General features: G+C 41.3%; 3 protein-coding genes across 3 annotated transcripts; 2 read left to right on the forward strand and 1 right to left on the reverse strand.

The window, feature by feature from the left end:
* The first annotated feature begins 8,596 nt into the window (after positions 1-8,596).
* LOC146471244 (uncharacterized) lies at positions 8,597-10,189 on the forward strand. The gene has a single exon (XM_085121044.1). It carries the CDS (start codon positions 8,597-8,599, stop codon positions 10,187-10,189), a length of 1,593 nt encoding a protein of 530 aa, XP_084977170.1.
* A 547-nt stretch (positions 10,190-10,736) lies between these two features.
* On the forward strand, positions 10,737-11,849 carry LOC146471245 (uncharacterized). Its single transcript, XM_085121045.1, has one exon. The coding sequence runs from the start codon at positions 10,737-10,739 to the stop codon at positions 11,847-11,849; it is 1,113 nt and encodes a 370-aa protein (XP_084977171.1).
* Positions 11,850-15,598: 3,749 nt separating this feature from the next.
* Positions 15,599-18,559, reverse strand: LOC146471246 (adenosine receptor A2a-like). Its single transcript, XM_085120929.1, has 2 exons — positions 17,801-18,559; positions 15,599-17,683 (listed from the first exon to the last, which is right to left on the reverse strand). The coding sequence occupies exon 1, from the start codon at positions 18,524-18,526 to the stop codon at positions 17,831-17,833; it is 696 nt and encodes a 231-aa protein (XP_084977055.1). The 5' UTR covers positions 18,527-18,559; the 3' UTR covers positions 15,599-17,683; positions 17,801-17,830.
* Between the last annotated feature and the right edge of the window lie 2,004 nt (positions 18,560-20,563).

Below are 20,563 nucleotides of genomic sequence, written 5' to 3' on the forward strand. Positions count from 1 at the left end.
TGTCAAGAAAATTGCAGTAATATACTCGCCTCTTCTGAGAATAACCAGTCCCTTTATTCCATTGCTGATTTTTCCGTTCGTTTTACAACGTTAAGTGAGCAAAACGTCTCACTTCAAAAGAAAAATCCAACGTTTCGTCGCGCTGCATCGGACTAAAATGATTTCACTTCAAGATTCTGATGATGTGCCAGTCGATTTGTTTCTCCCACCGCTAGTTGCCTTGCTCTTTCTCCTGCTGTTGCTCACTTAAATTGAGTTTGTATCTTGTCGTCTTCAAAATTATTTTTTGTTTTGTTTTTTCTCAAACGCAGTTGGCGATGCAATTTTCCGCCAAACAAACGCAGCCAGCAGCGCAGTTGGCCATGCATTTTCCCGCCGAAAAACAACCCAGGTTCCAGCACAGATGCTCATCTATGTAAGCCAATGTGAAATGAGACACTCAAACCCTGTACTGTAACACGGGTTTTTTTCGGCGCCGTTTAGTGTTCTTTCTCTCTTTGTTCGTCACTCATGTGTCGCCTGTTTGCTAGCGCTCTCAGTCGCTCTCTTTTATGTCGAACTTCGCTTCTTCGTGGCCTGTTTTCTCGATCTCATTCTATCTCTCTTTCTTTGCTTTCCATGTTTGTAGACTTATTCATAAATTGACTTTGTGTTTTGTCGTACACGTCGTCTTCAATTTTTTTTTTCTCAAACTCAGTTGGCGATGCAATTTCCCACCAAACAAACGCGGCCGTTAGCGCAGTTGGACATGCATGCATCTTCCCGCCGAAAAAAACTTGGTTTACAGCACAGGGTTTGAGTGTCTCATTTCACAATAGCTTACATAGATGGGCGGAAGGACGTACGGACGTACGTACGCCGGACGGACAGTGACAGTAACGTCATAACCAAAATTTTTCGCATTTATGGTTTACCAAAATCTCTTGTCAATGGGGCTCCGCGCGCGCGCTTCCGGCGCGCGGAGCTTAGCTATAAAATCCAATATAAAATCCGCCCTCTGCAAATAAAATATAAAATCCAATATAAAATCCGCACACTACAAATAAAAAATAAAATCCACACACTGCAAAAAAAAAAAAAACAATTTACACACTGGAAACAAAATATAAAATTCGCCAGCCGCAAGCAAAATGTATTGCACATTGCAAACAAAATAAATCCTTACACGGCAAACAAACTATCCTTGGTTTTTACATGACGTCATAGAAAACTGAAATTAACAACTAAACACAATTTTGGGTTTTTATCTTTATTACATAAAAGAAAATATAAATTTTCATCGGCTTGCTTGTTCTCAGCAGGATAGCATTCTTTGTTTTGAAAATAGAGCAGTCTGAATTTTAGATTTTTGAGCAGCGCGCGACAGAAGGATTGCTGCGTACATCGATTTGCCTCGTGTTTTGTTTCGGTCTGATCAGCTAACATGAAATAGATGCGTTTATGACGATGTGTGAAAGTTTAGCAGGGAGAAGAAAGGCCTTTGAAATAGCCCAAGTAAACTCCAGATGTTCTTGCTGGTTTCCGGCCGCGATGTTGGTGCCCCGTCTGAGGGGCACTAACATGGCGTCCCTTACTCTGTAATTTTCCGTGCTACATTTTCTCGAATAAGTCGATTATGAGATATTGCAAAGACCTGTAGCTTTCACACGTTGTTTATGTACCACTCTTCTTCAACATATCAATTTCTCGATTGACTTTATCCATTGAATGGTTAAGGATTTTATTCTTTTACTTGCGTGGCGATGTGTGAGGTGAAAACCACCCATAGAATCCGCTCACTGCAAACAAAATAGAAGGTGCTGCGCGCTAGGAAGTTGCGAACAAAGGCCTAGAACAATATCATGCGCACAAGTTTCCCGCACACATGGAAGCGAAATGGAATCTCTTCTAAGAAACGAGATTAAAGAAGCAGTGCGACAGGAAATATACCACGCTTTTGAAATTCCTACTTCAACGAGAGCTTTTACTAGTTCTGCCAGTTTAACGGAAGTCAGTCCTAATTGCCAGAACGACACTCCGAAGGGACTTCGTCGTTATAGGAATTTTACGCACTTTAATAGGAAGATCGCCACAAAGACTTCAGGCTTTCTAAAAAGGAAGGAAATGTAATGAAATATTATAAGCCTGGTGAACAAATGAGAATGATGTATTATTTAGTAACAAGTGTGAGCCTAGGCCATTAAACTAGCTTTATGGGACAAACATCCTGCATACTGCTGGGATTGGAAAGTCAATGAGTGGCATATGCGCAATGAAAGGAAATGTGATGTAATATTTTAAGCCTGGTGAACAAATGAAAATGATGCATTTTTTATTAATGATACAGGCAAACTCGGAGAAAAAAATTCCCACTCCTGAAAGGAGCTCTCGGAATTTCTTTTTCCGAGTTTGCCTGTGTCATTACTGAATAATACATCATTCTCAACAACTTTATTTGTACCCAAATTAAAGTATTATGTTACAAAACTAGGATGAATAAAATAAAATTTAGTTCATGGCTGTCCAGAATAACCGTAATGGGCTAATTAGAAGCTGGACAACCATCCATAGTGATTACATCAATTTTTATAAGGGTCGGGTACTAAAGACAAACATATACAACAACACACAAATGAAAGTAAGAAAGCATTAGTTGCCCCCACCACCACGGAAGTCAATGGTGGTTTAAATGAAAGTTGGTTTAGCTTACTTAAATGGAGGCTTGTTTAAAAGTTGTCGTGGGATTCACTGCCGACAGAGCGGAAATTATCCAAAAAGCGACGGCAAAGCACGAAAGTTTTGAACAGTCTTTAGATGGGACTTTCGCATACATTTTACTGTAGAGAACAGTTTATTCAAGGAACGAAAGAAACCTTGATTTGTGTTTGTACAAGAAAGCCACTGATAAAGACTACAAACACCGAAGTTTTGGAAAGGGCTGATGACAGGTCAGAAGACGAATTGACAACGAAAGTCAACAGGCCTTGCCGCACCAAACAGTCGACCTAAAGAATCTTACTCCATTTCTCACCTTAAAGAAGTTGTTGACTTGGGTGATTGATTTTTTTAAAGAGCTTTTGAGACAGCTTTTCATCTAGAAGAATCTTTGCTAATGTCATTGTTTACATTTCACTTCATTAACATTTATATAAAAAATAAGCTGGCAAATTTCCAAGAACGTGATAAACTACAAGCGTCATATCCCACTTGTCCAATACACTGAATTTGTTTGGAGAAATGTTACACATTATTTGTTAAATATTTATACTTTTAAGGTACGTTCCTGGAAAATTATTTAAGATATCAAAATAAAAGTTGACATACCGGATCATACAGAAACTGATCAACAATATTTTTTCAGTTAGTTTACATGTTTATATCATAAACTAATGCAATCTTGACTTCCTTTTGCAATGGGCTTTTGACCAGAGTCGTCAGAAAGCCCCTGCCCATATCACAGTGGATAAAAGCTCAGGAAGTCTCTTCCTTCTTGGAAAAGTATTGGATACTTATCAACCAAACATTCTCGAAACACACTCATAGAAATTATTAAAAGTCAAGTTTGTAAGCTTGGAGATGCAAAGAGCATTTTTCAAAATTATGCCTTGATTTTAAGTGATTCGGTGTAAGGTAAAATTTAGATAATGTCTTTACGTCGCCAAGATAACTCCGATCTCGATAAAAGATAGTAACTTTCATCTTTCTCTTGCACAGCCTTAACAATCGATTTTCTGCTGGATTGTTTATGACGACATGCTATTTTCTCAAAGTTGATAGGTATCATCACTTTGTTGGTGGCTCAAGCCTTAGGACCCCTAAACACTATTTTTAGAATAACCAGAAGTTACTTCTACTAAAATATGTTTGTCTTGCCAATGCTTTCCCTGGACATTCCTGATCTTTTTTCTTGCAAACTGACCAAGTTTCGGAGAAAAATTTCCTACATTTTAGAAGTTCTCTTCCCAGAATTTGTCCAGTATCCTTCTATTCTTTGTTTTTCGGTGTCTTTTTTTTTTTTCGTTTTCGTATTTTGGGGCTATAGAACCCGCATATTCGTCAACTCTTTCCGCGCGGAGGTGGCATTGTATTATAGCAATTAATCCATTCTAAGTTCCACGGTCAGCGTACACACGTGAAGCACATTCATGTGCTGCTTTTACGTTGTTCAAGAAATATATTGCCACTAAACGCGGATTTTCGTTCGACCGTTGAACCTCAGTCTAGCCATCTAGTTCTCCGGCTAAAGCCGTCCACGCACCCATGAAAAGGAAATCCACAACGGCCTTAGTTTATCATACTGTCTATGTGCCAATAGAAATAGCTCCTGGTATCCCTCAGATGAAGGCACCCACGCTTCATCAATTCCACTCCACGGTGATCAACTTCCCTCCAAAGTGATTCTTTAAGAGATACACTCTTTACTAAAATGGAACCTAGTCTTCCATTTACACGACTATTAGTAAAAGAAACTTTACTATCGCGTATAATGAACTCAACTGACTATTTTATAAACACTCAATTAACTTCATTTGTTTCCTTTTTCATTTGCTTTGACTTTGAATTGTTGTTGTTGATTCCATCAAGTGTTGGGGAGTTTTTTTAGGCGTAACACATGCCACGTGAGTTTGTGACCACTGAGGCTGTCTGCTCCCGTAGAAATTTCAAGCAAAATCGGAAATCTCTTACACTTTCACAATATCATCATCCACAGCATCCCGTCTCCTTAGGCCATCTTTAAGCCCTCTTTTCAATGTTTGTTCATCCATATAAACATCATGATGTTTTTCTGACATCAGTGGTACGTTACTGTACGTAAGACCTCTGTTAAAAAATATTCAATAAGCTCTCTTTCAGAACCACTTGGCAAATCGTCCTCTTCGTTTTCAACTGTACTGGCAGCTTTAACATCGTTCAAATCACTCTCACTTGACGTCATGTTCGATCTGTTCGAATTTGGCGAGGGCGAAATGTCTGACACAGACCTTCATTACAAAACGGTCCCTTTTTGAGCAGGGCAATTGAGCCAGAATTAATGTTGAGAAAGAAAAGGGATTCCTATTTTTTGTCAGTATCACTCTATTTGTCATATTTTCTACAATAACCCACTGATACTCATGGGTGCTGTTCTGGTAACTGAGAAACTGGCATTGTAACGGCCTCTTAACCGTTTAGGCATTGCGTTACGCAACTGGACACATCACGTGTTATGACGTCTTTTCATACAGGACTGTTAAAGTTCCACGTGGAGCTGAGACGTCGCTGAACGTCCTGACTAGGTTTGAGCTTCGCTCGAAGCGACAGTAATTTCTCACGCAACCCGTGCAGATTAGTAGCCTTACAGTCTTTGACGGTCTTGTTAATGTGGTTCAACAGTGGGACTACCTTAAGCTGTACGTATCTTTGTTGATTCTCTGCCTTTCGGTGATCGCCTGATCTCAATTAGTGACTTACAATATGTTAGACTTTTGGCCTTTGTAATCGTCGTTTCTGCGCGTTCTTCTTCAAAAGAAAAGCGGTCGCCACAGTCAAAGACTGGAAATTCCTCACGGAGAAAAAAAAAATGAATTCACAAAAACATTATCAAGATCAAAAGTGACACTGGAATTGGACTAACACCAGAGTGAACTCCTCATCAAACCAAGAAGCCTTAGAGACATGCTAAATACAACATCGAAAGAAAATGTCGCCTTAACAGGAACAGAGGTTAGTGATGTGCCTTTTTTTTTCGTTGGAAGATGAATCGCCGCATCCAAAAATAATTGAAATTTGGTCGAGTAAAATTACTGACATTACTGAAGAAAACACTAGGTCCAGGACTCTCACGGCTAAAGGCCGAGAGTATCAAAGCGGCTTGAAGAAAACCGCGAAGATCGCGAATTACACGCAAGACTTAGTAGCTTCGAAGAATTAGTACACTCTGGTGAAGACATAAGTAAAATTAAAACTGAAATCACCGCTGTTGCAAAGGAAGTAAATGATGCATTACGATTATTTGACGAGTGGATAGAGCTTCCAGATGACCCAACTGAAATTCAGCGTGCTACGGAAAAGCAAGCCTATTTGCTGGATACATGGAAGTCCATTCGTGCTGCAGCTGCAAACGAAATTAGGAAGGCTCGAGAGGACAATGACTCTGTTTTCTCTCAAAATCTCGTCACTCGCGAAAGTCAAGTGTATCAAGCGGAAGTTCATGCAGGGACACGCTGATAAGCGTAAGAGCTAAAAGAGTAGCTTTGGTAGAGAAAAGGAAGTTTTCAACAGTCATCGCAGAGCAAGAGAAAAAGTTAGAACAGCTAAACATTCAAAAGAACTTGGAGAAGTCCGGGCGCAAGAGGCCGTGTAAAAAAAGCTGTGGAAGAAGAGGACAAAGCGGACGATTTTCAATCTCCCTTGCTGCCAACAAAAAAGTACGATCCTATATCCACCTTCCTGAGGGACAATGATGAAGCGCTTACGTCAACATCAGAAGTTGTTCCTTCAGTACCGCAAAATTGTCAAGCATTTCCAACTGCAAGTGCCTCACCAATGTTTACGTCTCCCACCAGCAACACAGTTTATTCTAGTACACACACTAGATTCAGCCTTGGAACACAGGTCCCCCTAACTTAGTACACAATGTCCTCTTCATGCAAAACGGTCTATACCAGCACAAACACGAGATCTAGCTTTGGATCTACCGTCCCATCAGCCTTTGCCACGCCCCACACGGACAGACCGGGTCTCACCCCTTCAAGAGGCTTTTGTGGAAATCCCCCAGTTTTCATTCCATCACCCGATCCAGTTCAAACCCTTCCACCACAAGATTACCTGCAAGATTTCAGTGACACTTTAACCAGATTGACACAGCTACAACGTCTACCGCAGTCTAAACCGGATGTGTTTGAGGTTGATGAGCAAGACCAAACAAAGTTCTTCCTAAGGGAGAACGCTTTCGACAGCTTAATTGATTCAATACCTATCACAGCTTAGCATAAACTACCCTTATTATACCAATATCTGGATAGTAAAGCCAAAAGGGTTATCGAACAACTGCAGTACCTTGTTCAAGACCCAGACAGCGCATGCAAGCAAGCACGTACAACTCTCAAGGAACGGTTTGGTCATCCTGCGGTTATAAGTACCAGTTTTGAGAAAAGATTGGCGAACTGGCCAAAGATTCTTCCATATGACGCTGCTGCTTTAGAGGAATTTAGTGACTTTCTGTACCAAGTTCAGATCGCAAGTCAGCACATGAGCGGCCCAGGAGTTTTTAATTACCCGTCACAGATCCAAAGCCTCGTTGAAAAACTTCCCACTTGGTTCAAGAACAAGTGGTCAGACAAGGTGCTAAAGCTTCAGGAAAACAATGGCAAAGATGCTTTCCCCTCCTTTAAAGACTTTGTGCAGGAAGTACGTTATCTGAACGGAAAAACATTCCTCAGGTCACTCTCACTTCAGGAGCGAGCAGCTCAACACAGTCAGACCGCTCTAAGAACTCCAACCGTACACCTCGTACACGATCTGCAGGCAGTGCTTTAACCAGCACCCATGGCACAGAACTTGATGGTGAAGTGACCTCTCCAGTCGAGTTAAACCAAACATTGAATGTTTTTGCAACTGAAGCTCAGAAACCATACCCTAGCACCCCCTGCGGTAACACTTATAGCTTCTATCACAAGATGAAATCTCATGCAATGAATGACTGTGAACAGGTTCAGAAACTGAGCTATGAGGAGCGCAAACATTTCTTGTTGAAAAACAGGATCTGCCTAAAATGTGTCAGCTCTAACGAACATGTCTCGAGGGACTGCAAAAGAGACAAGTTGGAATGTAGGATTTGCAAGCAGATGCACGCCACTATACTGCATGACCCGACAGACATAAGAAAAAGGACACCAGTCAAACTAACTCCAGCTGTTCTCAAGTTTGCGGGCAAGGACGGCCAGCGCGATCCCGTGCTCAAATAGTCCTGATCGAAGTCTTCCACCATGACAATCCCTCAACAAAGGTACCCACCTACGCAGTGCTAGGCGATCAGTCAACAGATGTCTTGATCACTGAACCCCTTCTCGAGAAGCTTAAGGTCGAAGGCCAAAAAGTAAAGCTTGAAATCAATACGATCACAGGCTTGAAGAGTGTCCGCACAAAGAAAGGCAATGGTCTACGAATCCAAGACAACAAAAATCGTCACAAGTCCATCAAGATTCCATTTGCTTATTCACAAGAGAATATTCCAGCTAGTCAAAGAGACATTGCGACACCAGAAATAGGCAGATCTTGGAAGCATTTGGAAGAAATCGCCTGTCACATTCATTACCGTCCCGATGTGGAGATAGGCTTATTAATTGGCAGTAACATTCCTTCAGCATTCCAGCCACTGCGCATTATTTATGGCAGCGATAATGAACCTTGAGCTGAAGAATACAAGTTCGGCTGGACGATCATTGGTCCAGTTTGCGTCGACAAAGAAGAAGAAACATAGAACTGTACCTCAGTAAACTGCATTACAGTACTAAGTGAATACCCTCAGAATGTTTTCACTGTGCCAACAAGCAACTGTTTCAAAGAAGAGTCAATATTGTCCTTCGCCACAAGACAGTACCTCAAAGATGTTACCTCGCCTCAGCAAATAAGAGAGATGATGCAGTTGGATTATGGTGAACTCTATCATGCCCGAAACATCCCAGACACTGAGAAAGGTTTATCCGTAGAAGACAAGCGCTTCAGTAAAATCTTTCCCACTGGCATACACAAAAATGATTTGGGAAACTGGAAGATGCCGTTGCCTTTTAGAACAGATATTTTGTCTCTGCCAAATAATCATGAACAATGTTTCAAGAGACTACTAGGCATCAAGAGAAAGTTCCTAAGAAATGGAGAACTATGGAACCACTACACCGAATTTAAGCAAAACCTCTTTGACAGAAATCACGCCAGTGCCGTCCCATCAAAGGAACTTAAGACCGAGGCAGGCAAAGTCTGGTTTCTTCCGCATTTTGACATCTACCATCCGAAGAAACCTGTCCAGATTCGGATAGTCTTCGATTGCAGTGCTGTCTTCGACAATCAGTCTCTCAATGTTGCCAACTTTGGTCTAAGAATGACAGCTGAAGCTGGGCGACAAGAGTTTGGTCCGGAAACAGCAAATTTCCTACGAGATGATTTGTATGTGAACGATAAACTAAAGTCTTTTGACACGCCTGAAAACGCCATCAAGGTTATCAAGAAAACTCAAGCCATGTGTGCAACCGTCAGTTACCCCTTACACAAGTTTGCAAGTAATAGTAAGACAGTGTTGGAAGCTCTACCTGTTGAACATCGCTCGAAAGACCTTAAGGATGTAGATCTCCGGCATGATATTCTGCCTGTCCTACGCTCACTGGGTACCTACTCGTGCATAGAGTCTGACATGATTGGATTCTGTATTCAGCTTAAAGACAAACCTCTCAATCGCCGAGGGATTCTATCAACCGTAAACTCAGTATACGATCCGTTGGGCATTGTGGCGCCAGTGATTTTAGTGGGGAAACAGTTACTCCAGGAACTGTGCCGTGACGGCATCGATTGGAATGATCCTGTACCAGACCACATTCATTCACGATGGGAAAAGTGGAGATCAGAGTTACCCCTTCTAGAGAATATCAAGATCCAAGGATGTGTCAAACCACGCGATTTTGGTGAACCGGTCACCACAGAGCTGCATAGCTTCTCCGACGCCAGTGACGTAGGCCTGGGCCAAGTAACCTATTTGCGTCTTGTAAACAACGCGAATCAAGTACATGTCGGCCTCCTTATGGGTAAAGCCAGAGTAGCCCCGCTAAAGTCTATTTCCATTCCACGTCGTGAACTCACTGCAGCCGTGATATCAGTCAATGTGGCGTCAATGCTTAGCAGAGATTTGAACTACTTCGATCTAGTGAAGGTGTTTTATACTGACTCCTCCGTCGTCCTGGGTTATATACGCAACGAAGCAAGACGCTACCATACGTATGCCTCAAACTGCGTGCAGCAAATCCGTGACAGCTCAGTTCCGACACAATGGCTTTACGTCTCCAGCTCTGACAACCCCGCTGATATTGCCTCAAGAGGAATAACTGCCAAAAAACTCTCGGAAAATGAACTGTGGTTCACAGGTCCCGAGTTTCTCTGGAAGAATAATGTGTCGGTGGTGAGCCATGACCCTGCTCCTGATTTGAATCCTGAAGACCCAGAGGTAAAGAAATGCAAGTAACGGCTCTAATTGCGAACCACGAAGCTACCAAGTGGAAAGAAGAGAAATTCGTCCCCAAAGTTCTAGAACTAGAACGCTTCAACCATTATTCAGCGCTCGACCGTCTGAAAAGAAGCATCGTCTCTATCCAGAGAATGATTGAACAGATTCGACCTAACAAGCAGTACAATAAACGACCAGTGGCTGGCCCGCCAACGGTGGAAGAAATGCACTTAGCAGAAGAAGTTATTTTTAAGTCAGGTCAGTTACGTTACTTCGAGAAAGAGATCCTGCTTCTCCAAAAGCTAAATGAAGGTGACCACATGTTCCAGAACCGCAACAGCGCCCGCGTCAGAAACGAAAAGTTGAAACAGATAAGCTCACTTTTCAGACTGGATCCCTTTCTGGACCAAAAAGGGATACTCAGAGTGGGGGGTCGACTCAAGAAAGCTGCCTTAGCCTTTGAGGTGAAACATCCAATTATCGTCCCCAAAAAGAGTCATATCATAGAGCTCCTTATAAGATACTACTGTACCACAGCAGAGACCAGCACCACCAGAGCCGTGTAATGACCCAGAATGCACTTCCCCAAGCCGGTTACTGGATAATCAATGGTCATTCTTCTATCTCCTATCTACTTCAGAGATGTGTAACCTACCGCAAGTTACGCGGATCTGCTCAAGTCCAAAAGATAGGTAACCTTCCTGAAGAACGGCTTACTCCTGCCCCGCCTTTCACGTATACAGGCATGGATCTTTTCGGCCCTTGGTACATCAAAGAGGGTCGAAAAGAATTAAAGCGTTGGGGTATAACCTTTCCATGCCTATTATCTCGAGCCATTCCTGATTTGGAAACGTTAAACACAATGGAAACAGATTCATTTATCAATGCTCTCAGACGCTTCGTCAGTCGAGAAGGCAAAGTTAGGGAACTGAGATGCGACAGAGAAACAAACTTTGTGGGAGGCAAAAGCGAGCTCAGTGCTGATTTGAAAGAAGTCAATACTGATGCAATTAAGAAATTTCTCCTGACACAAGATTGTGATCTGATCGAGTTAAGAATAAACGCGCCATCTGCATCCCATATGGGCGGCATATGCGAACAACTTATTCGCACCGTACGTGCAGTTCTCTCAAGCCTTTTGCAAGACCACGCCCAGCAATTAGATGATGAAGCTCTACGAACTCTGTTCACAGAGGCAGAAAACATCGTAAATAGTCGCCCACTTACGATCGACAATTTGTCAGATCCAGATGCCCCTGAACCAATCACACCGAGCCACCTGCTCACCTTCAAAGCTAAAGTAGTGTTACCACCTCCAGGAAGCTTTTCGCGGCCAGATCTTTGCACGAAGAAACGGTGGCGCAGAGTGCAGTACCAGACGGAACAGTTTTGGGGTCGCTGGCAACGAGAATATTGCATGCTGCAGCAAAAACGCCAGAAATGGAACGAACCCAGCCCTAACAGTCAAGTCTGTGATGTCGTCCTGATCCGTGACGAAACATGCCCCAGAAACCAGCGGCCACTTGCGAAAGTTACCGAAGTTTTGCCCAACAATGATGGCCTGGTTCGTAAAGTCCGTCTGCTTGTTACTCGATCCGGCACCAGAAAAGTGTTTAACAGACCTATCCACAAGTTGATCCTGATTTACCGACAAGATGAAGATAGAAAGAACGGTTGATTTGGAGTAGATCTAAATGACCGGAGTAAGACCCCGTCGGGGAGCCAAAACAATTCTCAGAAAGAGAGGCATTTACTTAGTGAACTCTGAGAACATTTAGTTTTATTCATATTTGTTTGCTGTAATTTCATACATTTTACCATATCTGGGGGAGCCATGTAACGGCCTCTCAACCGTTTAGGCATTGCGTTACGCAACTAGACACATCACGTGTTATGATGTCTTTTCATACGGGACTGTTAAAGCTCCACGTGGAGCTGAAACGTCGCTGAACGTCTTGACTAGGTTTGAGCTTCGCTCGAAGCGACAGTAATTTCTCACGCAACCCGTGCAGATTAGTAGCCTTACAGTCTTTGACGGTCTTGTATGCGGCTCAACGACTACCTCAGGCTGTACGTATGTTTGTTGATTCTCTGCCTTTCGGTGATCGCCTGATCTCAGTTAGTGACTTAAAATAAACAGAGCCGATACAGATTATGTTAAGTTAGACTTTTGGCCTGTGTAATCGCCGTTTCCGCGCGTTCTTCTTCGAAAGAAAAGCGGTCGCCACAGGCATCATTGAGCAAAATAAACACCGTACTCTATTGTATGTACTGTTTGCTTCTGTAACTTAGAGTAGTTTACGTACTCCACCTTGATCTCTTGAACATGTTTTCCAGTGGCATGGCATTTTGAAGTTAAGCCATAAAGGTAATACGTCAAAAACTGTTGTTGAATGTCCAACTGTTTGGATAAAAATATAGTTATGTTGGTCATAATTCTGTTAAAACAACCGGGAATATATCTTTTTTGCTGCAGTCCCATAAAGACAAGCACAATCGTATTTGAAAAAGAAGTAATTCTGTTTACGCGAAATAAATATAGGTGCGTACGTGTGGGTAGTGCCCTGCACGCGCTGCGGACCTGTTTGTTTACGTACACTTACTCACTCACTCACTCACTCACTCACTCGCTCACTCGCTCATTCTTACATTCCTGACGACATAGTGGGTAGAGCCCTATTCAGGACACTACCCACAATAAATATGGTGGTATATTTTAGGCCTGGTGAGTGAATTGGAATGATGACACCGCCAAACTCGGAGAAAGGACATCCCAGTGCTCCTATTACGAGTCGAACCTAAGACCTTCCGATTACTAATTGGGATGCTCTACCACTGGGCTATACGAGACTCGTGGGAGCTAAGGCCATTAACCTAGGTTCATAGAACAAGCAATTTGTCCCATGAAGATTGTTTCCTCTCAAGTTTCCCCAATAAGAAAACAAAAATCAATGAAATGACTCTTATCAGATTGTTTGTAGGGAATTGCAAAGAGGCAAACGCCTGTCCTTGGTCTCTGTGTCCATTGTGCAATTCAAATCTCTTGTTTCAATGTAGCAGTTACTCTCTTCAGAAGGAGACTTTCTTAAATCGAGTAAATGAGATTATACCTGACCATGACAGGAAATCAACCTCAGAAAGCATAAAACTACTCATGAACTCTACCGATCATCCTGTAAATAAGCTCGTAATGAAGTTCATTTCCTCTTGCACAGATATACGTGATGTATTGTTATTATGAAATGAAAGTGGTGTTAATTAGGACAATATTACTGTTACCCTTCTTTTTAAATATTACTTAGCTTTTGCAATACTGTAAAATCTTGCGGTCATGCAAACAAAACGATTTACTACTACATGCCAGTCGTAATTTTTCTTTGTTCCCGTGCCTGTTGGCGAGGCAAAATAAAATATGATAAAATTAAAACGTTTGCAAAATCAGTAATGACCTTACCAATGTCAACCTCCTTATATTAATGAATATGAAGAATTGCGAAAGAGCAAATATCACCTCTGCACTAATGTGCGTCCTTGGCGTCAGTGCAATTTCTTTTTACTTTTATAGCACCAAGGATAATCTGATTACTAGAAATACGTGACTCGCAAAACCTCGCGAGGCTGGGGCTGGGTGGAAAGCCCTCTTTCGTGTTGTAGCATCAAATGAGGAGATTAAAAGGTTTCTGAACATAGCAACTATTTTGATGAGCATGGTCTTTTCGTAGTTCCATAGGCTAGTTTGCGGTTAAAAATCTATTTCTGACGCGATGAAATGTACAACGGGCGTGCAGCGCTGTCGTGTTCGATGAATTTATTTCCCACGGAAAATTATTTTACCGCGGCCACAAAACGTGTAATTTCTTCAATGCAATCTTTCACAAAAAAAGATTTCTAAAAGAAAGGGAAAAGATTCTGGAGAGATAGTTCTGTATCCAGTGAATATTGATGAACATTGCAGTTGAAATTTGATCATGCACGCATATTTTTTCCGATGTATGCAAATTTTTTTCAGACGACGCCAGACAGTCTGACGTCATTCAAGTGCGGACACCTTCAAAGATATAAACATATATACGCACATATATCTGAGCTGATTTTCCAAAAGGTGGCTATAGTTTTCAGCTCAAAACAGCCAAGAAACTTCGACGCCTTGCGCTGGAATAAATTTAAGGGGGGGCCGCGTCACCTGCTATGCCATCAAACAGGCCAGGGTCTGGCCTAGAAAACCAATGGCATTAGAGGGGTCAGGAGTGCAAAGCTGGAGGGGGGGAGGGGTGGGTATGAATTGGCTTGTTGTGTTGACTTTACTGAATTTTTTTGATTTGCCATTCTCCAGTCAAGGAGACTTCTTTTTGTGGTCTCTAAAGAACATGTCGGTTTCTTTTAGGGTGAAAGATCAATGTCAGGCAGCCTTTCACTGTCCAGTGTATTCTGGGGTAGCTCAAGCAGAAGTCCAGCCAGCGGTGGGTGTTAGGGGAGGGGTAACTGCTAGAAGTGGCCCTTTGAGTTTGTGGCCACCTTTTGGAAAATCAGCTCAGATAGCAAAGGGTAATATTTTTCCAGTAGCTACCCCTTGCTGCAGCTGACTGCTTTCCCTGTCAATTGACACCAGCCAGAGGCCATTTGCATCAAGCCGGCTAATTTGGGCTTGCTATCTGAGCTGATTTTCCAAAAGGTGGCTATAGTTTTCAGCTCGTCTGCCTGTGAGCTGAAAACAGCCAAGAAACATCGACGCCTTGCGCTGGAATAAATTTGAGGGGGGGCCGCGTCACCTGCTATGCCATCAAACAGGCCATGGTCTGGCCTTGAAAACCAATGGCATTAGAGGGGTCAGGAGTGCAAAGCTGGAGGGGGGGAGGGGTGGGTATGAAAAGGCTTGTTGTGTTGACTTTACTGAATTTTTTTGATTTGCCATTCTCCAGTCAAGGAGACTTCTTTTTGTGGTCTCTAAAGAACATGTCGGTTTCTTTTAGGGTGAAAGATCAATGTCAGGCAGCCTTTCACTGTCCAGTGTATTCTGGGGTAGCTCAAGCAGAAGTCCAGCCAGCGGTGGGTGTTAGGGGAGGGGTAACTGCTAGAAGTGGCCCTTTGAGTTTGTGGCCACCTTTTGGAAAATCAGCTCAGATATATATATATATATATATATATATATATATATATATATAAATATACTTTTCGCTCGAATTCGCGCGGCTTAGCTCCGCTCGGGCCGTCTCGGCTCGACAAATTTATTAACCTCGCTTCGCGAGGAAAAAACAAAATATCGCTTGCTTTGTCTCGTTAAATTCTACGGATTGCAGTCAAGAAATATTTTAAAATCCCGAGATAGATTTGTTATTTTATTTTATTTTATTCTTATTTATTTTTAAATAACCATTTGCAGTTTCGAGAAGTGTATGCACGTGCGTATGTGCGTAAATGGCAGCTACGCCCCTGTCAAAATATTAAGGAACCATTTTACCATTTATTTTCTCATCCGACTATTGTCAGTTTACGAAACGGTAAATGTTAACAAATAAGGTAGCACTTTGCATTTCTATTTTGTTTTGCTTTATTGATGTTCCACGATGTGATCACGGTCACGTTTAACGTTATATCGGCCATTAGCTACATCTTACATTAGCAATTAAATGAAATGTAAATATCTCACAAACAAAGATAGTTATCCTCGATTATCAGTCGGTGTCACAGGATACAAGGCAGTATATTTGTCCTTCCTCGCCTCAAATTAGTGGGCATAAAGTTCCTTTTTACGTTAATTGCCAGACGAATCACTTTGAGATTCAATTATCCGTCTTTAGAGAAAAATTGGTCAACACGACAACGAACGTGTCGAAAAAATATTCACAGTTTGAATAATGTTGTTTTCACAACACGTAGATCTTTCTGACATGTAGATGAACGAAATATATTTCTCTTTATATTGTTTAAATTAGAGAGAAAGGATCATTTGGATAAAACGAGATTAAGTCAGAACTATTGACAAAGACAAATGACAGTTGTGACATGTAGGAAATGAAATAAAATATTTATGTAGCGTATATTTTCTCATCCGTGTTTGCAAAACGTAGACCGAGGAAAATCTGTTCCTGTTGTAATCTGCTTCAAATTTTATACTTTTTTGTACTATATTGATATCTGCACAGCATTCAATTTCTTAGCCGTGTTTGAAGAACATTGAACGAAGAATCATTTTATCAGTTTCTCTTTACATTACGCAACCAACAACTGTCACTTCAGGAAAGTCAAATGCAAACAAAAAAGGTAGCCCCCAGCTGATTCACCATAACTTTTTTTTCTTTTTATTGATGTTCCATGATAGCATAATCACGGCCGCGTTTAATGCAATAACAGGCAAATAAAAAGCCATTAGCTATGTATACATTGCATTAGTTTTAAGAAGAAGACGACACTTTTTAGTTTTGAAAGCATGTTTCGACAGAACCAACTGTCATCGGCATTTACACTATGAGAGTGTTCATTAGCAAATGAAATGTAAATATCTTACAAACAAAGGTGATTATCCTCGATTGTCAGTCGGTGTCACAGGATACAAGGCAATGTATTTGTCTTTCCTCATCTCAAAACACTGCACATAAGGTTCCTTTTTACTTAAATGCTAAACTTTAAGGTTCAATGATCCGTCTTTGGAGGAAAATTGGTCAACATGACAACGAACGTGTCCAAAAAATATTCGCCACAACATGTGTTACGTTTCCGACATATCGATGAAGGAAACATATTTCATTTAATATTCTTTAAATTATAAAGAAAAAATCCCTTGGATTTAAAACGAGACTTAGTCGCAACTACTGGCAAAGCCAAATGACAGTTGCGACATGTAGGACGTGTAACGTCAAATATAACAGTGTTAGGAAATGACATCAATATTTATGTACTATTTATTTTCTTATCCGTGTTTGCAAAACTTAGAGCAGGGAAAATCTGCAATCTGCTATAAATTTTGCATTCTTTTCCCACGATTTTGGTATCAGACACCATTTATTTTCTCGGCTTCGTTTGTTGAACATTGAACGAAAAAATTTTGTCTTTACATTAAGCACAAAATAATCGACGGTTTACCACAGGCGATTTCTTTTAGCCGTCGCTTGCCAGTGCGTAACGTAGGTACAAGTAGAGCCATACAAAATAGAAAAATTAAAATTTCCGAAACTGTATTTTCGAAAATATATGATTCAGCTCTTTTGGGTCAATGTACTTAATCGAACCAGAGTACAAGATCTTCCCAGGGCCCTGTCCTCTAGGACAACACTCAGGTTTTTAAAAAAGCATAACAAGCGCTAAAACGTTCGCACGGTTCGGACTTCGGTAGGAAAAACGATTTAATAAATGGAATCTGATCAGCGGAAAAGGGATGTCCAGTTGTTCTTCTTTGTGGTATAATATTCACATCCATTATGCTTAATGGTACAAGGGTAGTTGGTTTGCTATTCTCTCCTTTATTTCCCTTGAAAAGCTCCAGCTTAAAGCCATCGTCGGCACATGCTTGGATTTCTGAGCATGGAAATATGAAAATAAATATTTTGAACTGCGAGTGGAAGACTTAATAGAAGAAAGACCCACGCAGTTATTTGCACAACTTTAGCAATTGCAAAACTTGAATTTCTATACCTCTGTCGGTGTTTCAGTGCCTTGGCGTGGTTAAAGTGTTGCACCTCCCGAGCTCAAACCAACTCCGCCTGCCTGATGAAGTTGTATTTCAAGATTTTGCCGTCGTTTGCAATATAATTTCTTCAAAGCATCTTTAAATATTGGCATCCTAAATGTGTATACGAAGGGATTGACCATAGAATTTGCAAAATGAAGAGCATTCACGAACCAGAGGACAGGCATGGAAAAACATTGCTGGCAGAACTCTCTTATATTGTACACAACAAAAGCAGGCAGCCAAAATACTAGCGATGCGGCGATTACTATGAACATTGTTCTTGAAAGTCGTACGTTATGCTCAGTGGATCGATTGCTTCGGGGTGCTATTTCAGCTGATGTGCTTCGTAATCGGTTGCGTATCTTAATATAACTTGCACAAATCACCAACAGGGCAATAAATAGGCAAATGTGTATGGAGAGAGTTACATAGCTCTTTCCCACGTTTTTGTGATACATGGATAACAACGAAAGTGCACCCGTGCATATCCCAACTACCCAGACGATATTAACAACGCCGCAAATGTAAACTCTAGTGTTTGTTACGCGATAGCGAAGAGGATATAGCACTGCGTAAGCCCGCTGAAGAGCAATAAGAGCCAGGAAAAACACCGATGTGCTTGATGCAAAGTGTTGAAGCGCTATTGAAGGATTTGCTCCATTCTCTTTTTCTCCTGGTACGGCGGTCATTTTATCAAACTTCCCGGTCGATAGGGCTATGAATTCCGATCAGGGGGGGCCAGCAGCGAGGCCTGGATCCGAGTTTGCATGATCGCCCCAGTTAAGAAATTTGGCCGAGCGAGACTAAGTACTGATTTTTTGATAAACAAACATGGCGGCGGTTTTATGTGAAAGCGCGTCTGTGCGGATTGGCTATTCGACGTCCAAACATCACAGGAAGGTTTCGGTCGCTTTTTTACCTGAAGTTTGGTCATCAAGAGGGATCACGGATGCAAATTCTGCAGCGAAAAACGAAAATACTGCAACCAACGACTAGCTGACCCCGGAGAGGATCAGGACTAGTTAGATCTGACACATAGTTCACAAGGCTAGACCTGCTCCTGTAGAAATTGACACTCGAGAGAGGTAGTAAGACTTCCTCCATTCCACTTTATCGTTACCTTCCCTATTTTTTCATTTATGTACACTGTATAATTTCCTCCCTTTACAGCAACTACATACTAGGAGTCAACAAACTGGAGGTTCTGGTGATCTAATTTTCTGTTTTGCTTAAGTTAAAATGTTACTATCATACTCTTAACAACAGATTTTTCTTTTTCAATCTCTTCTAAATGGTGAAAAGTTGAGAAGTGATGTAAGCAGCGCTTTGCTCTTCAACTTTGCCAAGTGAGCCACAAATATTGACTTTTGAATTTAGTATGTGTGCTTGGTAATAAATCTCATCATTTTAAAGAAAGAGGTGAAGTTATCTTTCATTATTTAAGATTTTGTCTATCATACCTCTGGGGTGAGAACTGAAACATAAAAGAGGCAGGGTGCTAAACAGCAATACTCCAGCCAGTCATTACACTGTGCAAGTGTGTGAAAATGTGCAGTAATTGCATAATTTACAATATGCTAATTGCACTTGACTATGTTACACAATATGTACCAATTAAACAATATTGCAATATGTTACAGTTCTGATGTATATTGTCATGTACTGATGACATAATTATACTGCAGAGTAATGTGGTCAGCTGGGTTAATCCTCGAGTTGCTACAAACATTTCAGCAATCAAGGGGTGATAATTTAGATTTGTCTTCTTCGAAATGGCTGTTGCATATACATAGAGAAACCATGGTTGATTTGCCATCCCGGGATCTATTTGTTTCTGTATCTCCCTTGCAGTTGGGCTTTAGGGTGTATTCCCAGTAGCCCAATTTTGACATCCACCAATGGGGGAAAACCACCATACCGATACAGGTGGTCATGGACATCTGTAAGGGTGACAGGTAAAACAATAATATTTACGTGTACCTTCCAAGATTTCTGCACATGCATGTGGTTTCTGCAGGATCTCAGTGTATCAGTACATTGTTCACCCCGTACTACTGAACTCAACTTCCCAATTTTTGGCACAAGAGAATAAGGACCTGAATGTCTTTTCAAGTAACTTAATCTCCCTGTACAGACAAGAGACAAACACCCCTGCATCCGCTCATACAAACCTGGTAGCTCTATTCACAACAATGTTAAGCAATCTTCTGAGATCTTTATAAGCTATCCTTTCCAGTTGCAAAATTTTCTTACCTAAAAATTTCTTAAGGACTCAAGCCGTTTTCCTTGTGTATGCATTTAAACCATTTGTGCATCAAAATTAAACTTACAGGAATAACTGTCGTCTCGCAACATTTAAACAGAGGGAGAATTCCATAAAACAGGCATGTTGTTTCATTCGTAACTACGCTTTCAACAGTTAATACGCATAAAATGTGGGACAAATACTTTTAATAAGTTTACATTAAAGTTCCAAGCCGATCTTGAGAAATAAGCTTACATTCTGGGCTTTCGCGATGACAGTCGTGAAACACTGCGTGGTGGCTTCTAGTTTCTTCAGAACTGAACAAGAATCGAAATTGAAACCTACTATTTTGTCGACGTACAATATCTTCCTGAGACGACGAAAACCATAATCGTTCGCTACATTACAAATCATATTCTTCACCACATACACTCGCTGGTAAAATCTTAGCTCAGCTGAGAACATGTCGCTCGCAATTTCA

This window comes from Pavona decussata, unplaced genomic scaffold (assembly GCF_977016875.1).
Source record: "Pavona decussata unplaced genomic scaffold, jaPavDecu1.1 SCAFFOLD_105, whole genome shotgun sequence".
Lineage (NCBI taxonomy): Eukaryota > Metazoa > Cnidaria > Anthozoa > Scleractinia > Agariciidae > Pavona > Pavona decussata.

What these genes read in the sequence shown, in the direction of transcription:
- LOC146471244 (XM_085121044.1), top strand. Translation starts at nt 8,597, where the DNA reads ATGATGCAGTTGGATTATGGTGAACTCTATCATGCCCGAAACATCCCA.
- LOC146471245 (XM_085121045.1), top strand. Translation starts at nt 10,737, where the DNA reads ATGACCCAGAATGCACTTCCCCAAGCCGGTTACTGGATAATCAATGGT.
- LOC146471246 (XM_085120929.1), bottom strand. Translation starts at nt 18,526, where the DNA reads ATGACCGCCGTACCAGGAGAAAAAGAGAATGGAGCAAATCCTTCAATA.